A 21,385-nucleotide genomic window follows, 5' to 3' on the forward strand; every position below is an offset into this window, starting at 1 on the left:
AGGCTGAAAATAAACTTTCTACTGGTGATATTTTCAAAGTTTTTCGATTTTTATATCATCAAGCTATCAAAATAAAAACGTTTTCTCAACAAAACATTTACTTTTTAAGATACGAGCGCCTAAAGTTTAAATTTTCTGGACAGAACATTTCAAATTCGGTAAGAGATAAATCCATGATATTTAGAGGATTGATTCTTCATGTTATTGTTGATCTAGTAAAACAAAAATTTTCTGAAAATATCAATTTTTGATAAAGTTATTCAATTTACCAAAAATGACCAAAAATAACTCAAGTAAAAGTTATTTTTTGTAAATTGAATAGCTTCATTAAAAATGTATATTTTCAGAAAATTTTTGTTTTAATAAATCAACAATACCATCAAGAATTAATCCTCTAAATCTCATGCATTTATCTCTTACCAAATTTGAAATGTTCTGTCCCAAAAATTTAAACTTTAGTCGCTCATATCTCAAAAAGCAATGATCGGAAAAAAATGTTTCCCTGGGAAAACTATTTATTTTGATAGCTTGATGATATACAAATCGAAAAACTTTGAAAAATATCACCAATAGAAAGTTTATTTTTAGCCTTTGCACAGCCTTAATGATTGGGAGAGATCAACCCAAAGATAAACTCTTTGATAAACCCTTAAGATCAACCCTTTGGATAAACCCAAAGCTGTTTCTGTTTGGGAGAGATCAACCCAAAGATAAACCCTTAAGATCAACCCTTTGGATAAACCCAAAGCTGTTTCTGTTTGGGAGAGATCAACCCAAAGATAAACCCTTAAGATCAACCCTTTGGATAAACCCAAAGCTGTTCCTCTCCCTAATATTTGATAAGAAAGTGATTAGTTATTAGAAAGTGAATATCCAACTCTGTTTAAACAGGGAAATTCCTATTCCCGACTATGATAATTCTTTAGATATTTTGATTATGTCTCAGAAGCAAGCTTATTGTAGGCTACGCTTAAAAATTGAGGGGCTATTTGTAAACACACCCACCTCACTACCCAGTCCTTTTAGTAACTTCAAGCGATACTCTCAAGTGACGCCTCAAGTAGGCTATCTTTTTCACTTTGCATGGACTCAATTCGTGTTTGACCAACGTTAATAAATAGTAAATGACGATTTCAGTTCAAGCATGTTTATAAAATTATAATTAGTAATTATATATAATTATTATACTTGACTAAGAATGCATCTAACAATCGTCAATGAATACGCCCTGAAAATAATTGTAATCGGTCTGTAATAGATTGTAAGAGACCTCCTGTTTCCAGACTTGATGTCACTCGTAAGCTTTTCATGACACTTGGGAATTCATATATTGGTTAAACAATTGTTCGTAACATAAATTAAACAATACAAATTACTTCTCAACTAAATCAGGACCTTTTCATCGTATGACTGATCTTATAATCTTGCACTCAATATGCATCTGCTGAGTGAAAGGTTTCATTGTCAACAATAACGTGACTGTGATCACAAGGACAAGTACATTCCAGATTTATGAATGTGACCCTGCGAATCTATGACATCCTGTTGTGAAATATAGGTATCGTAATGTGCATCATGAAATAAGCTTGGGCTTATAAGCCTGTGGTACTTTTCTGTAAGTTGTATAATTCTGAATGATTAAATAAATAATGACAATAAGATTACTTCTTGGATAAGGGCAATATAGTTACTTATGCATTGTGTGGAAAGATTAACTTTTGTGTTATAATATTGGATCAAAAGTCTTCGAACATCAAGTAATGAACCTTTATGCTTTAGTGGCCAAATCGTTCTCGAAGAATGTGGGGAAAAAGACAAATAAATAAATTTGATTTTTGGACATAACTTGAGGGGGTTTCAAAACCTTTAAAAAATTACTTACACCCAAGTTCCAAACTGAACCAAATTTCAAAACTTTTTAAAAACAGAGATAACGCATTGGAGTCTCACTAAAAATATTAATGAAACTCGCGCTTAATTATGGTTTTAAATTTTAATGAAGGCTAAATGCATGGACATTAAAAAAAAACCTTTGAATGTATAATCCGTAGTATTCAGCCGATTCGTTCAATATACATAGTTTCAAAGAACCTCTGAAGTACAACTATATAAGCTTATGCTTTATGGGCCAGCATGTGGAAGCGTCAGAAGTGACTTGTCATAATTTAAAAGAAAATAACAAAACAAAAATTACATTAAAAATGTACATTGAAGGAAATTTGCTATATGCAGTATTACTGCATATTTTGGAATGGCCTCTATGGGTCTGCCTCAAATGTCAATTCTCTGCAATACTCCTTCGATCCATTTAAGCCCCACATCACTTGCCGCATGCACCTCCTGCAATCCTCCATGGGAACAGAGGGCTGTTTGAAACCATGTGCTCCATTGTCTGTATCTCGCCACATTCACAGTATGGGTCAGATGTAAAGCCCCATAAGGCAAGAGACTGGGCGCATCTTCCAGTAGATGTCCGGAACCTGTTCAAACAGCACCACTGCCGGCGGCCAAGCAGTGTCCCTGGCACCTCTCCATTTGGATTCTCAATTAGGTGTTTATTCTTTACTGATGAGGTGGACCACCTTGCCTTCCAAATTGTTCCAATATCCTGACCATTCTGATCATCTAATCTCAGATACCTCCTAGATTGTAGCCGTCTTGCTGGTGCATTATTTAGCTCCTCAGCTATTGGCAACTCATTCCTTGAGACAATCCTGTTAACAAGTTGTCTTGGCTTATTCAATCTGGTGGCAGGACATTATACAGCACAGGTATACTCAGTTGTGAAGTTCAACTGAGCAAGTATATACTGTATGTATATGGTATGAGGGGAAAACGTATGGCAGGAAAAATAATAGAAACCAGCAAGTATTATTGTTAATAGGCTGTTGTTGTTGAAGTTGTTAGTTGTAATTTGTATGTTGTTTTATGTTGTGAATAGCTGAACATGATTGCTGAATTTCAATTTGCTTTTTTAATACAAACATAATCCACCATTTGAATCCTCCTATACTAGTGAGCCCTTGGTCTCTAGAAATCGTTCCATATTCCCTGATATTCTGTCAGCCTGCTGTTACAAACGACAGGAAACTCAATTTCTGTTGATCAAGAGTAAATCCTGTATTTTTATGTTTGTTTCAATATGATCTCAATGAGAGCGGTTTTTGTGTTGCAGGAATTTCTGAAGAAAGAAATCAGCCATGAGAACATCTACTTCTGGGTGGCGTGCGAACGGTATCGCTCGGTGGAGGACGATGAAGAGAGACAGCGGCTGGCGAGGGAGATATTCGACAAGCACTTGTGCCTGGGTGCACCTGAGCCGGTCAACGTGGACTCGCATGCCCGCCAGGTCACACAGGAACAGCTGGGCGCCGCCCATCCACATCTCTTTCTACAGGTCTTGTCATACTTCCTCCTAAATCACATTATTCATTTATGAAACTTTCCTTCAAAAATTTTCTGAAAATATCAATTTTTGATAAAGTTATTCAATTTACCAAAAATGACCAAAAATAACTCAAGTAAAAGTTATTTTTTGTAAATTGAATAGCTTCATTAAATGTATATTTTCAGAAAATTTTTGTTTTAATAAATCAACAATACCATCAAGAATTAATCCTCTAAATCTCATGGATTTATCTCTTACCAAATTTGAAATGTTCTGTCCCAAAAATTTAAACTTTAGTCGCTCATATCTCAAAAAGCAATGATCGGAAAAAAATGTTTCCCTGGGAAAACTATTTATTTTGATAGCTTGATGATATACAAATCGAAAAACTTTGAAAAATATCACCAATAGAAAGTTTATTTTTAGCCTTTGCACAGCCTTAATGATTTGGAGAGATCAACCCAAAGATAAACTCTTTGATAAACCCTTAAGATCAACCCTTTGGATAAACCCAAAGCTGTTTCTGTTTGGGAGAGATCAACCCAAAGATAAACCCTTAAGATCAACCCTTTGGATAAACCCAAAGCTGTTTCTGTTTGGGAGAGATCAACCCAAAGATAAACCCTTAAGATCAACCCTTTGGATAAACCCAAAGCTGTTCCTCTCCCTAATATTTGATAAGAAAGTGATTAGTTATTAGAAAGTGAATATCCAACTCTGTTTAAACAGGGAAATTCCTATTCCCGACTATGATATTCTTTAGATATTTTGATTATGTCTCAGAAGCAAGCTTATTGTAGGCTACGCTTAAAAATTGAGGGGCCATTTGTAAACACACCCACCTCACTACCCAGTCCTTTTAGTAACTTCAAGCGATACTCTCAAGTGACGCCTCAAGTAGGCTATCTTTTTCACTCTGCATGGACTCAATTCGTGTTTGACCAACGTTAATAAATAGTAAATGACGATTTCAGTTCAAGCATGTTTATAAAATTATAATTAGTAATTATATATAATTATTATACTTGACTAAGAACGCATCTAACAATCGTCAATGAATACGCCCTGAAAATAATTGTAATCGGTCTGTAATAGATTGTAAGAGACCTCCTGTTTCCAGACTTGATGTCACTCGTAAGCTTTTCATGACACTTGGGAATTCATATATTGGTTAAACAATTGTTCGTAACATAAATTAAACAATACAAATTACTTCTCAACTAAATCAGGACCTTTTCATCGTATGACTGATCTTATAGTCTTGCACTCAATGTGCATCTGCTGAGTGAAAGGTTTCATTGTCAACAATAACGTGACTGTGATCACAAGGACAAGTACATTTCAGATTTATGAATGTGACCCTGAGAATCTTTGACATCCTGTTGTGAAATATAGGTATCGTAATGTGCATCATGAAATAAGCTTGGGCTTATAAGCCTGTGGTACTTTTCTGTAAGTTGTGTAATTCTGAATGATTAAATAAATAAATAATGACAATAAGGTTACTTATTGGATAAGTTCAATATAGTTACTTATGCATTGTGTGGAAAGATTAACTTTTGTGTTATAATATTGGAACAAAAAGTCGTCGAACATCAAGTAATGAACCTTTATGCTTTAGTGGCCAAATCGTTCTCGAAGAATGTGGGGAAAAAGACAAATAAATAAATTTGATTTTTGGACATAACTTGAGGGGGTTTCAAAACCTTTAAAAAATTACTTACACCCAAGTTCCAAACTGAACCAAATTTCAAAACTTTTTAAAAACAGAGATAACGCATTGGAGTCTCACTAAAAATATTAATGAAACTCGCGCTTAATTATGGTTTTAAATTTTAATGAAGGCTAAATGCATGGACATTAAAAAAAATCCTTTGAATGTATAATCCGTAGTATTCAGCCGATTCGTTCAATATACATAGTTTCAAAGAACCTCTGAAGTTCAACTATATAAGCTTATGCTTTATGGGCCAGCATGTGGAAGCGTCAGAAGTGACTTGTCATAATTTAAAAGAAAATAACAAAACAAAATTACATTAAAAATGTACATTGAAGGAAATTTGCTATATGCAGTATTACTGCATATTTTGGAATGGCCTCTATGGGTCTGCCTCAAATGTCAATTCTCTGCAATACTCCTTCGATCCATTTAAGCCCCACATCACTTGCCGCATGCACCTCCTGCAATCCTCCATGGGAACAGAGGGCTGTTTGAAACCATGTGCTCCATTGTCTGTATCTCGCCACATTCACAGTATGGGTCAGATGTAAAGCCCCATAAGGCAAGAGACTGGGCGCATCTTCCAGTAGATGTCCGGAACCTGTTCAAACAGCACCACTGCCGGCGGCCAAGCAGTGTCCCTGGCACCTCTCCATTTGGATTCTCAATTAGGTGTTTATTCTTTACTGATGAGGTGGACCACCTTGCCTTCCAAATTGTTCCAATATCCTGACCATTCTGATCATCTAATCTCAGATACCTCCTAGATTGTAGCCGTCTTGCTGGTGCATTATTTAGCTCCTCAGCTATTGGCAACTCATTCCTTGAGACAATCCTGTTAACAAGTTGTCTTGGCTTATTCAATCTGGTGGCAGGACATTATACAGCACAGGTATACTCAGTTGTGAAGATCAACTGAGCAAGTATATACTGTATGTATATGTATGAGGGGAAAACGTATGGCAGGAAAAATAATAGAAACCAGCAAGTATTATTGTTAATAGGCTGTTGTTGTTAGTTGTTGGTTGTAATTTGTAGGTTGTTTTATGTTGTGAATAGCTGAACATGATTGCTGAATTTCAATTTGCTTTTTCAATACAAACATAATTCACCATTTGAATCCTCCTATACTAGTGAGCCCTTGGTCTCTAGAAATCGTTCCATATTCCCTGATATTCTGTCAGCCTGCTGTTACAAACTCAATTTCTGTTGATCAAGAGTAAATCCTGTATTTTTATGTTTGTTTCAATATGATCTCAATGAGAGCGGTTTTTGTGTTGCAGGAATTTCTGAAGAAAGAAATCAGCCATGAGAACATCTACTTCTGGGTGGCGTGCGAACGGTATCGCTCGGTGGAGGACGATGAAGAGAGACAGCGGCTGGCGAGGGAGATATTCGACAAGCACTTGTGCCTGGGTGCACCTGAGCCGGTCAACGTGGACTCGCATGCGCGCCAGGTCACACAGGAACAGCTGGGCGCCGCCCATCCACATCTCTTTCTACAGGTCCCTATTGTCATACTTTCTACTAAATCACATTATTCATTTATGAAACTTTCCTTCAAAATTTCCTTCTTTCAAAATGTTAATTTCCAAAAGAAAGAACTCAATTTTTACAAAAAAATATTAGTCAATCAGTACTCAGTCAATCTCAGTGTTCAACTATTTGCTGTACGATTATTTGTAAACTGAAGATGTGATAACATTGAATACGTATGTTTGCAAGTGAATGTCAGGCCCCTGTTTCATAAAAACTTAGAAGTCCTGTAATACAAGAACAGCTGATTTTATCGGCTATATTGAGCATGTAATTGGAATGGTGATTCTCCTGTAATAATAATAATAATAATAATAATAAATGCCTTTATTTACATCAATTCAAAAAAAAGAAATACATGAGAATAATAAAATGTTATCATATGAATTTTCTTTAACATAAATTTTTCAAAAAAGTCTTTCATTTCCTCTCATTTGATTTGTTTTTTTCGCCGGCCTATATACCCTGGATCACTAGCGTGACATCTGGGTAGGTTGGCAAAGTTGGTTAGTAAAAAGTTCTCCACTCAATAATTAAACTCACTCACCAAAGTGAATCGATAGCTCCACGCCCGTCCACAATATGCACTCAAAATCCTCCATGCTTCACCGTTCAGGTAGGGCAGAAGCTCGTCAGCCGATAGCACCCTTCTCCGGAATATCTCCATCTGATCTCCGCCAACACCGCACATTCTCCCAAAAAGTGTAAAATGTCCTCTTCTTTCCGGGCGTTGCATAGAGAGCAGAGCTGGCTGCTGGTCACAAATGAATATCTGTTGAGACGAATTTGTTCAGTTCTTGCCTTGAAGAGCCACTTGACCGATGCAAAGTCTTCAGCCCCCTCCAGATATTCACTGAATTTCAGCAATCTTGGAAAGAGTACTAGTCTCCGCGAATTCTGCGCCCTCTCATGACACTGACTTCTCAGCTGCCGCTCCACCAAGGTGATCAACTCTTCAACATTAATGTCTCCAATTCCTTCTGGCTCCAAACGGATGTGAAGTTGTTCATTGAGATCCTGCCATTCATGTACCAGATATAGATTTTTATCGATGATCTCCTTCAGCAACAATCGAGGATATCGGTGTTCAGGCATTGCCAGTACTTGCTGAATATACTTGAGGTGCTGCTTCAAAGTGTAGGTGAACAAACTTGGCATTCCAGTTTCGAGGGACAGAATATAATTTGGCGCATTCATGGGCAAACAAAATACTCTCTTAACGAATGTCCTTTGAACTTTCTCTACAATATCATAGATTCTTGTCCCCCAAATCTGTGCTCCATAGCAAAGCATAGCTCGAGTCACCGTCTGGAAAATTCGTTTTTTCGCAGCAAACCCAATCTTATCATTGAAGATTATTGTGCCACAAGAACCTAAAGCTGCTATTGCTGTGTTAGACCTTTCCTTGAGATGTCTAGTCCAAGATAGCCTAGATGTCAATACCATTCCCAAATATTTATAGTGGTCTACTACCTCAACCTGCTCACCATTGAAGTACCATTTTTCTGAGCTTTTCACTTTTCCTCCATTCCTGAAAACCATAATCTTAGACTTTCCCAAATTAACTTGTAGACCCCACAGTTTACAATATTCCTCTAGACCTCTAATCATGTTACTGAGAGTCCATTGATCAGGCGCTAGCAGCACAATATCGTCTGCATAGGCAAGCAGCTTTATTCGTGTCTCTCCTACATTAACACCTCCCTCCAGATACTCCTCTATATCGTTAATGAAAAGAGAGAACAGAAGTGGGCTCACCAAGCAGCCTTGTTTCACGCCTGTACATGTCTCGAATGCTTCCGTCAGACCCTCCTGTCCCCAAACTCTAGAACGTGTCCCTTCATACATACTTCTCATACTCTGATGATCTTTGATGATATTCCGATTGTGGATAATTTATAGAAGAGAGAGTATCTGTCTATTCGGTCGAACGCGGCACTGAGGTCGACGAAAAAGGCATACAGTTTCTGTCTCCTGATTCTGCACTTGATTTTAGCAATGCTGACAAGATTAAATATATTGTCTACTGTGGAGTAGGACCGCCGGAAACCAGCCTGAAATTCGCCCAGCACATTGTTCTCTAAATTCCAAGCCTCAAGTCGTAGCAGTAGCACACCTGCAAACAATTTTCCTATGGCATTCCCAAACGATATTCCTCTATAATTCGATGGTTCGTTTCTATCACCTTTCTTATGAATTGGGAATATTATTGAGCTTTTGAATGCTTCTGGAACGACTCCCTTCTCTAATATTCTATTAAACACATTAACCAGTTTTCTCTTGTAATTTTCCGGCGCGTTTTTGTAGAATTCATAAGCTATACGATCGTCCCCTGGTGCCTTTCCATCCTTAGCTTTCAGTAAAACCTTGTTTAGTTCTTGCAGTGTTATTCTAGTGATTCTCCTGTATTACGTGGCTTATAAGTTTTATGGAACAGGGCCCTATCTTGCATGACCAAGCGTACAGATGAAAAACAAAACTTTGAAATAGCAATAGGAACACTCACTTTGAATGCGTGCACTTGCTGGTTGCGTTCAGTTTGGAGCAGCTACAAGCAAGTCACATCTTGTTTCAATGGCTCTTTGCTGATTTTGTTTTTTTGGCTCATGCATGATCTGACTAGCACTTGCACATATACATAATTATGCATTCATTGTGGTCACACCCTTACTTACACTTAGAGGAAACTAACTTGAAAATTAACTTACTCTTACAGACTCAGTTTCTAGGACATTTATTGAGTCTAGTGGACCATTAAATAAATATATATTGAAATATATAGGTTTAATGGTTATAGATTTATTGTGTCCTAGTAACCGGGCAACAGTTCAATAAAGAAATGCAGTATAATTCCAATTACAATCTATACCTACTTCTTATTGTAAAACTCTGTAAAATCAAACATTTTCGAGAAAATTCCGTTTTTTTCGTAGTAGTCAGTAGTCAGCATTCTACTTATTTTGATGAGACTAGAAACTGTTTCCCCATCAAGTCGTTGATTAAGTCTTTCTGCTGCTTATATTTCATCTCTAGATATCTATTATATTTACCCTTTGTAAGTTATTTTTTTTATTAATGCTTTCTTTTCCGATAAAACTGATGGTCGGTTCACCAATTTTGATCAAATGTATCGAAACCATAATCATTTGTTCGAACATACAGAGTGTTTGAAAAACATCTCCCTAGTTTTAGGTATAAATTTAATGTGTAAATTGATGGGAAACTACATCAACAAGTACATACAATGAAAGAGAGAACCTTCAAGTTTTGTTTAAATTCAGTACACTTCAACATGGAATCCATTTGTTACCCTGTACACGTCGAGACGATATTCAAGTTCTCGCCATGTATTCACCAACATATCAGGTGTAACTGTCCCAACCACCGTGATGATTCTTTCCCTTAAATGGTTCATGTCTCGGATTTTTCGCTGTACACAACATTTTTAATGTGTCCCCAAAAAGAAAAGGTCCAAAGGGTTTAAGTCCGGGCTTCGTGGTGGCAAGCAATTTGGCCAGCTCTTCCTGGAAAGCCCGAACTCAACTGAGGGAACTGTTCCCTGGCGCCGTCTCAAGGTCAAGCAGGTCTGCTAACTACAGGGGGGACAAAACTTAAACAGTTGCTGAATCAAACACCACAAACTAGAATAGTGTATATCATTTTGTACAGATTCTATGACGTATTAAAACTAGGGAGTTTTTTTCAAACACTCTGTATAATAGTGATTGCCCAACGGTCGGTATCGATCGAAATTCCATTATGTGCACAAAATCATTTTTCGAAGCTTTACTTTTCTGAAGTTGCCTACAATGATAGCTGACTCTTTCCATTGATTATCAAGCTTGAAGAGCGAGACTTTATTGTATTTTGAAAGCAAAAATGATTGTTTTGCAGGCTCAGAAGCAGATATTCAACCTTATGAAGTTCGACAGCTATCCACGATTCATCAAATCCGACCTCTATCAGGAATGTTCATTGAGAGAGACAACAGGAGAGAAACTTCCGTTTCATGGGAAAATTGATGCCGCCTTGGAACTCCACCACAGTAATCATTCTAAGTCATCTAGCAATAGTTCACCGCAGCAATTGCATACAAAGGTAACCTTTGTAAAACTACTACATACTCTTTAAGTTTTCAAAACCTTGAATAAACAGAACCACCTATTCACAATATATTTCACAAAATAATTTTTTGGGTTTCACCTGCATGCTCCCACACTTTCACTGTCAAATTATTATTATTAAACGAAAATCCAAATTAAATGCTTAATTCACCCCGAAGATTTCTACTACTGCAAATATTGACAACAGGGTAAGCAGCTAGATGAAAATTCGATGAGCGCTACTATTCAAAAATTATTTGTCAGTCCGGGAATCGAACCCAGTACCTCCTAATAGCAGCGTCTCATTTTATACGAAGCCTCAGCGGCCAGCCAGTCTACAGAAGGAAATTACTGTGATATTGCAATTACTCAAATGCTAATGAATTAATTATTATTAAACGAAAATCCAAATTAAATGCTGTAATCCAGATATTGTCAGTTTGGTGTAAGGGTAAGCATTCCTGACCGGCAATTAGGAGGTACTGGGCTCGATTCCTGGGCTGACAAATAATTTTTGAACAGTAGCGCTCATCGATTTTCCACCTAGCTTTCTACGCTGTTGTCAATATTTGCAGTAGCAGAAGACTTCGGGGTGAATTACAGCATTTAATTTGGATTTTCGTTTAATAATAATTAATTCATTAGCATTTGAATAATTGCAATATCACAGTAATTTCCATCTGTAAATAAATCAAATTTATTGATTTAACCGAATTTGTATTCGGGCACATTTGACGTTTATGGTTTTGTATTATTTCAGGACGAAATATTTATTTCTGTGATTTGCTACCACAATATCCGCTGTATTTTAAATCTAAAATACTTCAAGTATGACGTGGACGAATTCAGAATATTTTCCTTCTTGTGTTGCGGTTTTTCTGCTTAATTCGTCCTTTTATTACATCATAACTACCTATAAAATAAATGTGTGGAAAGCAGGAAATAAAAATCGCTTATTTAACTGAATACAGTAATTAATTAGGCCTCTTAAGTACTCATTGTAATATAATTTGGCTTCTTCATTTACAAAAATGAATAATAGTATGGGTGAAATATTTTGATTTAGTTTGGTTTTAAACTTATGTAAACTCTAAATTTCTAGTTTCTATATATTTTGGACTCAATAAATTGAACAAAACTGATGAAGTGATGAACATAACCTATTTTTGGACAATTTCTATGCCAAATTTGGGAGAGGAACAGTTTTGTGCTTTAAGCCTGTTCTTCCTTTTCCAATCATTCATAATGAGTTGAGAATGATATTGTGATCATCAATGTATGAGTAGTAATAAAAGTCATCATATTTAATTAATTCTGACTATAAGCAATTTTCCAATATTATTGGAAGTGATAAAAAATTTGGTTCTGCTATACCTGTAGGCTTTTCAGCAAGTGTCATTTAAATATATTGTTATTCTGCAGTGTTACATTCATTTATAGTATAAAATACAATATGAAACTCTTACAGCAAATTACACTTGGGTCAGTAATTATTTTCATAGAATGGTATAGAAAGATTTCGCCGAGAAAACAAAAGAAAAGTAAAAATATATTTTCGCAATCATCGAATTTCAATAACATATTAAACCTTAATAAGGCGTTGATTTGAAAGTAGGAACTGATAGAGAAAAATAAAGATGAAAAGAAAAGATTGTCTTACACAATAATTAATTATTTGTTATTAGTTGTTCGGCAGTTTGAATTTGAATTTATGTAGGTATGAGAAAGAAATGAATGAATTTATTTGCCAAAAACAAAAAAGCTTTACAAAAGTATATGCTACTGCACTCAACTAAAATACATACATGAAAATTAAGGAAATGTTAATTTAATTAGAAATAATAACGAAATGATATTATAAATAATAGTTGAAATTAAGATTCAATTTATGCTCACATGAATACAGTACCGTAGGTTAGGCAAAAACACCGGCAAAAGGAAGTTTCCTTGTGTGCCAGTGTGAGTCGTAAAATCAGCTTAATCAGAGTAATATATAAACTTGAATTTAGCGTATATAGTGTTCAATATAATTGTATTCTACATGAATAAATATTAATAGAATGAACGATATAACTACAATTATTATTATTTATTATTACTACTATTTAAATAAAATGTTTAATCATCTTTCTGAGGGGACGATAAGCCATTGGTCCCGACTACCTAAAAAGTAGTCGTCATCTCTCATCATTATCCCTCTCACTCATTACACATGCACAAGCCTGCGAGCTTATGTGGGCATCACCCTCAGTATCATTATTATTATTATCTTTTATGTTCATGTTAAATTAAATGACATCTTTTGGTACTCGTTGCTAACACACAAACTTGGGTTTTGCTGGCAACGCCAGTTAAAAATTTAAGTTTAAATTTTATTTTTATTCTGTATAAGTATGAATTATTTGTTTTATTTATTATTGTTATCTTTATAATTGGCAAATAAATGATTTTGATTTTTTTTACTGTCGTGTGCAGTTGAAAAAGAGCCGCAGTGACGCTGAGGAGCGCTCGCGACGCAAATCGTTCAAACCATGGTCGCGCAAGTCGCGATGCAAGTCGCGCGACCGAGTCGCTGGGGCGGCGACGGCAACAGGCGATGACGTGGATGCAGAGTCGTCGGTGTCGCTGAGCAGTCGCCGCAGCAGTCGCTCGTCGCTCGCCAGCTGGGACCTGGCGCTGAACAGCGGCTCGCTGTGTCGCGTCGTGTTGCCTGACGGCGCGACTACAGTCGTGCAGATTCGGCCGCCGCAGACTGTTCGCCAGCTGGTGCAGCGGCTGCTGGAGAAGCGTGCGCTTGGCTATGCGCACTTCCAGGTCTTTCTGGCGCACTCTGACAAGGTAACATGATCAAATCAATGCTACAATATTATTGTCATTACAGATATCAATAGGAAAAATGTCAGGTGTATTTCTCATCAGGGTGGACAGGTAACGACAGGACAAGTGTGTCGAGCATGTGTGAACGGCATGTCTTCGAACGAAAAAGATATTCAAGCGAAAGGCTTCAAACGAAAAACATCTGTTTGACAGCAGCTTCTACCCTGAAATAAACAACCAATTCAAATCAAATAATCTTTATTCACAAAATAAGTAAATAAAGCAGCAGAGACAAAATATAGACTAAATAGTGAATATTTCTCACAAAGACAATAAGTCTAGTGCCCGGTTGCAGAGTCGTTACATAAAATCAAACATAGCTATGTGAGACATGGTTTAAAATCACTGTCATAAATATCTGGTCGTTACACAGTCGTTTGCCGAAGCCCATTTAGCTATATCTCGAATTAGCATCACAAATAAGTCACACTGCAGCTCTGTTCACTTTTTCCCGTACATTTCCGTACATGATTCTATCCAACCAATGTGTTGGCATCGGGGAAAGTTTCAATCGACATCACTGTGAACAGACCTAAAAGACCTCACATAAAATTGATAAACAATATGGCGACTCTTGGCTTTTGGCGAGATTTCTCACCATATTTAGCGATTTGGAGGTTATAAACAACTCAAAAAAACATAGGGAGAGAAAAAATAATTTACTTATATACAGATGGTTTTTCGTGAACATCTTTCAAAAAACCTATCACAATCTCTAAAATGCATTTGGCTGGAGTTGATATTGGATTTAACAGCACGACTTCGGGCCCATAACTTAACTGACCGTTTTTAGCTATTGGAGACATAAATAAGCTCTTTCTAACGACTGTGCAACAGAAACATGTGTCTAATCAGGCATTTTTAGTTTTATGTGAGCTATAGTTTACTTTGACGTCTGTGCAACGAAAAGTGGAGTTATGGCTTCATAAATAAGTTAAATGCCTGGTTTTAACTTTATGTGACGACTCGGCAATCGGGCATGGGTGTGTGGAATCAGTTCCGTGAACTGCATTATAGTAACAATAACAGTTGAACATTTTTACAACAAATAATAAAACAATATAATAAATGTGTAATAAGGTAGAATAAATGAACATAAAAAAGCACCTTCTAAGGATGAGGAAATCACTTAATGCTGCCGACCTTTAATTCCTTTAGTATTGAAAACATATACATGGTATTGAAAAAAAATGGTATTGATAGCATGAACAATAAATTTTAAGAGACATACAGAGTCCTGCATATCCAGACAAACATTGATAACAAGAGGTGATCTTCAATGGATATAATTACAAAAATCATAATGATACAAAAATATTTTAATCTCAAATTAAAGCAGCTTATAAAATATAGAGAACAAAAAATAGAAGATACAAGAACCCAACCTAAAAAAATTTGCTGATGCTCTTTTGTCTTTTGCTGATGACACAGCATGCATGACAAGCATGTGTGCACACACATGTTCAACACATTTGTCCTGTCGTTAATTGTCACCTTTCAGCTGAATTCGCAGACAACGATGATAATATCATTCTCACGAATTCGAATTGAAAAGATTAAAGCCAATTATAGAGAGTAAGAAGTTGATACCAAAACATCAATTTGGATATAGAGAGAAACACACCACCATAGAGCAAGTCCACAGAATCACCAATTTAATTGAGATGGCTCTTGAAGAGAAGAAAATTTGTAGTGCAGTATTCCTGAATGTTGCCCAAGCATTTGATAAGGTGTGGCATAGAGGCCTATTAGCAAAATTGAGAACTATGCTTCCAATTGAATACACTGAAATATTGGAGTCATATTTAGTGGGAAGATATTTCAGAGTCAAGCAGGAAGACTATTCAGAGCTAAAAGAAATTGGAGCAGGTGTACCTCAAGGTAGTGTTCTTGGGCCAATTCTATATATACTGTTTACTAGCGATCTACCTGAGTTGGAAAATGATACAGTGGCAACATTTGCTGATGACACGGCTGTACTAACTCTGGGCGACAACAGTCAGGAATCTTTGAGGAAACTTCAAGATGCTGCTGATGAAATCTCCAGTTGGGCTAAACTGTGGAAAATCAAGGTGAATGAGACCAAGTCTGTCCAAGTCAACTTCACAAACAGAAAATGTGAGCAAATTCCCCTAGCCATCAATGGGAAACCTGTTCCATTTGCTAACGAGGCCAAATACCTAGGCATGACTATGGATGCAAGGTTGCGTTGGAAAGTACATGTGAAGAAGAAGAGACAAGAACTAGGTATCAGATATAGAAAAATATACTGGTTGATAGGCCGGAATTCTGCTCTTTCAACTTACAACAAGATCCTCATCTACAAGCAAATCCTGAAACCAATATGGATGTATGGAATCCAAGTCTGGGGCTGTGCCAGCAAGAGCAACGTCGATGTAATCAACGATTTCAGAACAAAGTTTTGAGGAACATCGTCGATGCTCCAAGATTCAGCCGAAACGCCGACATTCACAGAGACCTGGAGGTGGAGTTCGTTGCAACAGAGATTGGGCGCTTCGCACGCAAGCATGCAGACAGGATCCAACGTCGTGAAAATGAAGAAGTCGCTCAGCTACTTGACAACACACATATGCTGCGCAGATTGAATCGGACCAAACCTTCGAGTTGTGTGGTGTTGTGGAGTGAAAATGTCAAAAGCAGAGCAGTGTTGATAGTGTGAATGTGTATATTATAATACATGATACTTTATTTATATATTTATATATATTACTATTATTATCTATTGTTAATTGCAAGTTAGTTGCTAGAAGTAGTAGTCCTGCTGAGAAGTACCTATCTTATTAATATTTAACCCATTATTATATTAAGAAAAAATTGCTCATTAGTCTTTTTAGACTAGATTGCAATGGGATTTGAAAAAAAACGAATTCGAATTGAACTATTCCCATTCAGCCCGGCCGAGTGAGAATGAATTATACCATTAGAACTTGAAGTTGAGGAAGGATCTTTGAAATAAGAGATCCTTTCGAGGTTATTCAAAGAGGTTGACACTCTTCATTCACTGTTTTACCAGCACTTTGATTGCCCACTTTTGTGCTTCAAAAACTTCATTCAGATGAATCTTAGGCTTAACTCACACTTACGCAACTCAGGTCGAGAAGAGACTCGACTCTAGTGGAGAGCATGTGTTTCCAAATGGTGACACTCAGACCAGTCGATTCTAGTCTCCGCGACGACACCATTTGAAAACACATGCTCTCGACTAGAGTCGAGTCTCTTCTCGACCTGAGTCGCGTGTGAGTTAAGCCTAAAGGTGCGTACAGACTTTCGCTCTGCTCCGCAACCGAACGTCACTCCAGCAGAGCGATTGATGATTGATGAGCGTAAGTGTGAACTGAGCCTTACTTTTCAATGATTTAACACTTCCAACTTAATTTTCTTCCATAACGAAATGATTTTTTCATTAAAATTCTATTTCCATTGTTTTGTTTCAGCCATTAATATTGGATGAAGATGCGACAACATTGGGTGGTCAAGAAGTGCGGGTGGAAAACCTGATTGTCTTTCAACTTGATCTTCCTAATAGAAAAACCGTCAAAGTCAAGTCAAAAGTCAACGAGTCTCTAGCTCAAGTACTGAGGCCAATACTACAAAAATATAATTATAGATTAGAAATGGTCACGTTGTGCTTGGTAAGTACTAGATAATTTAGGCAAATTCATTTATCTATTGCTCCTTGCATGAATTTCAAACAACCATATTCTTTTTACCTTTACCGTTGTGGCTATTTTTAATCTTTGTGTTGATTTTTTATGGTTTATGAAATTAATTATTTTTTTCACAAAACATTTCGTTTAGTTGTTGAAAGATTCCCCATTTACCAACTTGGTCTATTTTCAACAAAATTTCCCAAGGAACCCATATTGTTTTTCATAAATATTCGATTATTACTTATCAAAATGTTTATAAAAGAAAAATGTAGAATACAATATAAAACATAAAATAGGCTACTTTAAAAAGTTCAAGAAATAATTTATGTTGAAATAAATTTATGTATGGGTATTCAATTGGTATTAACCTACATGAACATTTTTCTGATGGGCATATTAGATAGATGCATAAGATCGCGTTGTTTCGGACTTGAAAATAATAGGATACTTGTTTAATTTTCAGATGAGCGAAAACGAGGTTGTGGAACCAAGTGTGTCTGTAGTTACTGTAGATAACCAACGGCTTCAGGTTTTAACACGGAGTACACCAACCGAATGTAAGTAATGTCCTGAAACATAATTCATCTTTCAAAAATAAATCCACAGTTTGCTTACCTCACTGCTAAACTTTACAATATTAGCTACACTTACATACTTGCAGGCGATTAGAACTCAATTTCTAACATCAATAAAACAGTTTTCACAATAATTACTAGTAGAAAATGATGAATTATTATTTTATATTCATTCCTCAATCAGAAATACAGAGCAGAGTATTGGACAAAAATATTCGATTAATGCTACGGTTTTTTCAATCGAGTTTTATTGGTTGACCAAAAATATAAATAGAATACTTATTACATACGAACTCATCTCTCTAGATTTACATCATTACATCGTATCATTGATTATTCATCTGTATAATAAGAGAGAGTAGGGTTGTGTTTGTTCGCATCAAAACATGTCAACTTGTGGATTGCATACCGGAAAAACGGGAATGACTTAGATCTCCAAATTATGCACATCGATTCTAAGAATATCAATCTTGTGCACCTCGAAGCCCAAATTTCAAATTTCCTTCTAGATTTTTCAGAATTAATGTTCAAATTCCATTCATGAGACATGAATTTTCATAGGGCATATACATTGATATTCTATCAACTGTTCTTTTGAAATCGTCGGTTGGAATCTATTTACAATTTTTCCTAAAACTTACTTTCCTATTTATGATTTTCTCCTTTCGTGCTTATTGATTCTATCTATGGCATACATAATTTATACTTGTGTCCTTTTTTCGACTTATCTATGATACGAGAAGAATAGGCTTACGGGATGGAACGAATTCAACGAATGACGCATCATCACGTTTGAAGTACTGGACTGACTAACTTAAACTTTTGCATATAGATTCTTAATTTACCGAGGAGGTTTTAGGCCTATTTTAAATTATTCAGTAGGTAAAGTTTTCAGTTTGTCAAGTTTCAAATTAGAACCTTGCGGAGCACGGGTTACATTCTAGTAATAATAATAAATTTGTTGATTAAATTATACCCAATTATTTTTATTTTATAATTTAAGGGAGGACCAACAGTCACTCTTCCTTCCCCAAGTGTTGACTCATATACTAATCCAGAAAATAGGTTTGTTTCTTCCACTTTATAACATTTTGTTTAATTTTCTGAGCAAACACATTTATTCAGATTCACTTGAAACTGCCAGCATCGGTTGATTGGTCACAATTGATGTTATCAATTAGGGTACAACCACACTGAAAGCGGAGCGTGGCGTGACATTGAGGAGCGTCGTGAACAATATCATGTTAAGTAATGAGCTGCAACACACTGGAAGCGTCTACTCGCGGAGCGGAATGTGGCGTCAAACTTTGGAACAAGCTGGTTCGTTTTTTGGAGCATCTACAAGCGGAGCGTCAAAATGCGAATGCCCTACTAATGTACATACTAGTGGTCTACTCTTCTACATAATAATGCACTTGTTCTACTTCATTTTCCCACCATCTAGTACACTAGTTTATTTAATGTTTGCCCAAATTCCTCTGTAATGTGTATTATTTGATTATTTAAAAGAGAAAACTCATCTATTTCACTTTGAAATCAAAATTAAGACTATTCTAATCCATTTCATTCATATTTCCACGAAATTTTGAAAATTCATCAATTCTCTCACCATCTAGTTAATGTTGTGGGGGAAATTTGGTTCATATTTCTCCTCCGTGCTGAACACACTGAGTATTAGCTAATATCCAATACTTTAAGTAATTATTCTCACAAAGTAATGTCTGTGCAAACTTGGACAACGCCATTTTCTAGGCCCTTGACGCTTGGCCCTTGACGCTTCCTGTGTGTATCATGAACGCTCTGATCACGCCACGCTTCGCTCCGCTTTCAGTGTGTTTGTATCTTAAGAAATGCTAAAACTCTGACGTGACTAGAATCAAGGATGATTTTATCAAAGCGTGTGTGAATTATTGTTTTCATTTTCCAATTTGAACTATTGTTTATATCTAATTTCATGTGTTTGCAGGCTGGCACGCTAGTGAATGTGGACCACCGCCGTCGCATGGCAAAGTGAAGTCGGCCGCCACACTGGACGAGATCACAAACCGTGTTTTCGAGGAGCTGCTCCAAGGCAAGTCGGAAGGCACCACTCGACGGACGGCCTCTGACCAAGGCTCGCTAAGGGTAAGGTGATATTATGTGTCCTGTAGCAGTCTCACTATAGTCAGGTCCACGTTATAATGGCAGTGTTTAATTAGAAATGGTATTGCTATCCTTGTCTATCATTCAGCAAAGCGGATAGCGCTATCTCTTTAACGCTTTGCTCTGTTGCCAGATCGTATTTTAACAATGTAGAATTAATAATAATTAACAGAATATTTCATCTTAATCATGAAAATTCATTATTAAATTATTGAAAAATATAATTCCTTGCTTAATAAGAAATAATTGGTCATTTTTAATGAGAATTAACAGTTAATATTACACCAATAAACCTGTATCATCTGCTCTAGAAGGCATTGACAAGACAGAGGATCGGCAACGTTGATCTGCTATCTTTCTTCACTGCCATTATAATGTGGACCTCACTATAGGGGTAGATTACTTTGTATTATATTATTCATTCGCAAAGTTGAAACAACTTTTCAGATACTGTCACAACACATTTTTGGTGTAAACTTCATAGCTCGAAATCAGAATTAACTTATATATTTATTCATGCATTAACTTATTTATTTATGGATCTATAACTTGAGAAATAAAATAAAATTACTCACCAGTGAATGATCTTTTCCACTTCGTTAAAAATTTATCTGAAGCCTGAATATTGGAAATCTAAAATCAAACTTTGCGTAGATGGAGCGGAGCTCCTGAAATTTCTACAGATATAGGACTTGGTGGCAGTTTATAGAGCTTATCAATGACTATATCAGGTATAAAAATAAAAGGGTATATCAGGTATAAAAAAGGATACCTTTAGATTTATGATTAAAATCTTTGGTACCGTTTTTGAGAAAATCGCGAAAAACCCTGTTTTTGACATAATTTTAGCCGCCATGTTGAATTGCATTTGATCGAAATTGTTCGTGTCGGATCCTTATAGTATAAGGACATCAAGTTCCAAATTTCAAGTCATTCCGTTAATTTGGAGATGAGATATCGTGTACACAGACATACATACACTCATACACACACGCATACAGACCAATACCAAAACCCATTTTTTTGGACTCAGGGGACCTTGAAACGTATAGAAATTCAGAAATTGGCGTACCTTAATTTTTTTGGAAAGCAATACTTTCCTTACCTAAGTTAATAGGGCAAGGAAAGTAAAAAATTAACTCAAATTTAATTTTCTGAACTAATTTAAAATGTTTTTTGTTACAGTCGGAAGATTGGGGTTCAGAGAACTCGTCGGGACTTGTAAGTAGGTTCTTGAGGAGGGACTCGGCTTTTCTCGAGAGAGGAAGGGTGAGTACTGTATTTTCAATATTCATCTTCAAGAAAATGTTGTTATTAACTTACAGTTTGCGACACAATTCTTCATAATATATTGTTACATCATGTTGAAACTC

At 36.2% G+C, this 21,385-nt stretch overlaps 1 protein-coding gene across 1 annotated transcript in view; it reads left to right on the plus strand.

Annotated features, from left to right (window-relative positions):
- LOC111044551 (regulator of G-protein signaling loco) overlaps window positions 1–21,385 on the plus strand; it is an 86,637-nt gene that overhangs the window by 52,932 nt on the left and 12,320 nt on the right. Inside the window, exons 4-10 of the mRNA XM_039427102.1 lie at window positions 3,176–3,397; window positions 10,539–10,742; window positions 13,223–13,585; window positions 17,080–17,277; window positions 17,759–17,852; window positions 19,837–19,994; window positions 21,198–21,281. Coding sequence (XP_039283036.1) covers window positions 3,176–3,397; window positions 10,539–10,742; window positions 13,223–13,585; window positions 17,080–17,277; window positions 17,759–17,852; window positions 19,837–19,994; window positions 21,198–21,281 — 1,323 coding nt within the window. The remainder of the gene's footprint in view (window positions 1–3,175; window positions 3,398–10,538; window positions 10,743–13,222; window positions 13,586–17,079; window positions 17,278–17,758; window positions 17,853–19,836; window positions 19,995–21,197; window positions 21,282–21,385) is intronic.

Source organism: Nilaparvata lugens, chromosome 4, assembly GCF_014356525.2.
Source record: "Nilaparvata lugens isolate BPH chromosome 4, ASM1435652v1, whole genome shotgun sequence".
Lineage (NCBI taxonomy): Eukaryota > Metazoa > Arthropoda > Insecta > Hemiptera > Delphacidae > Nilaparvata > Nilaparvata lugens.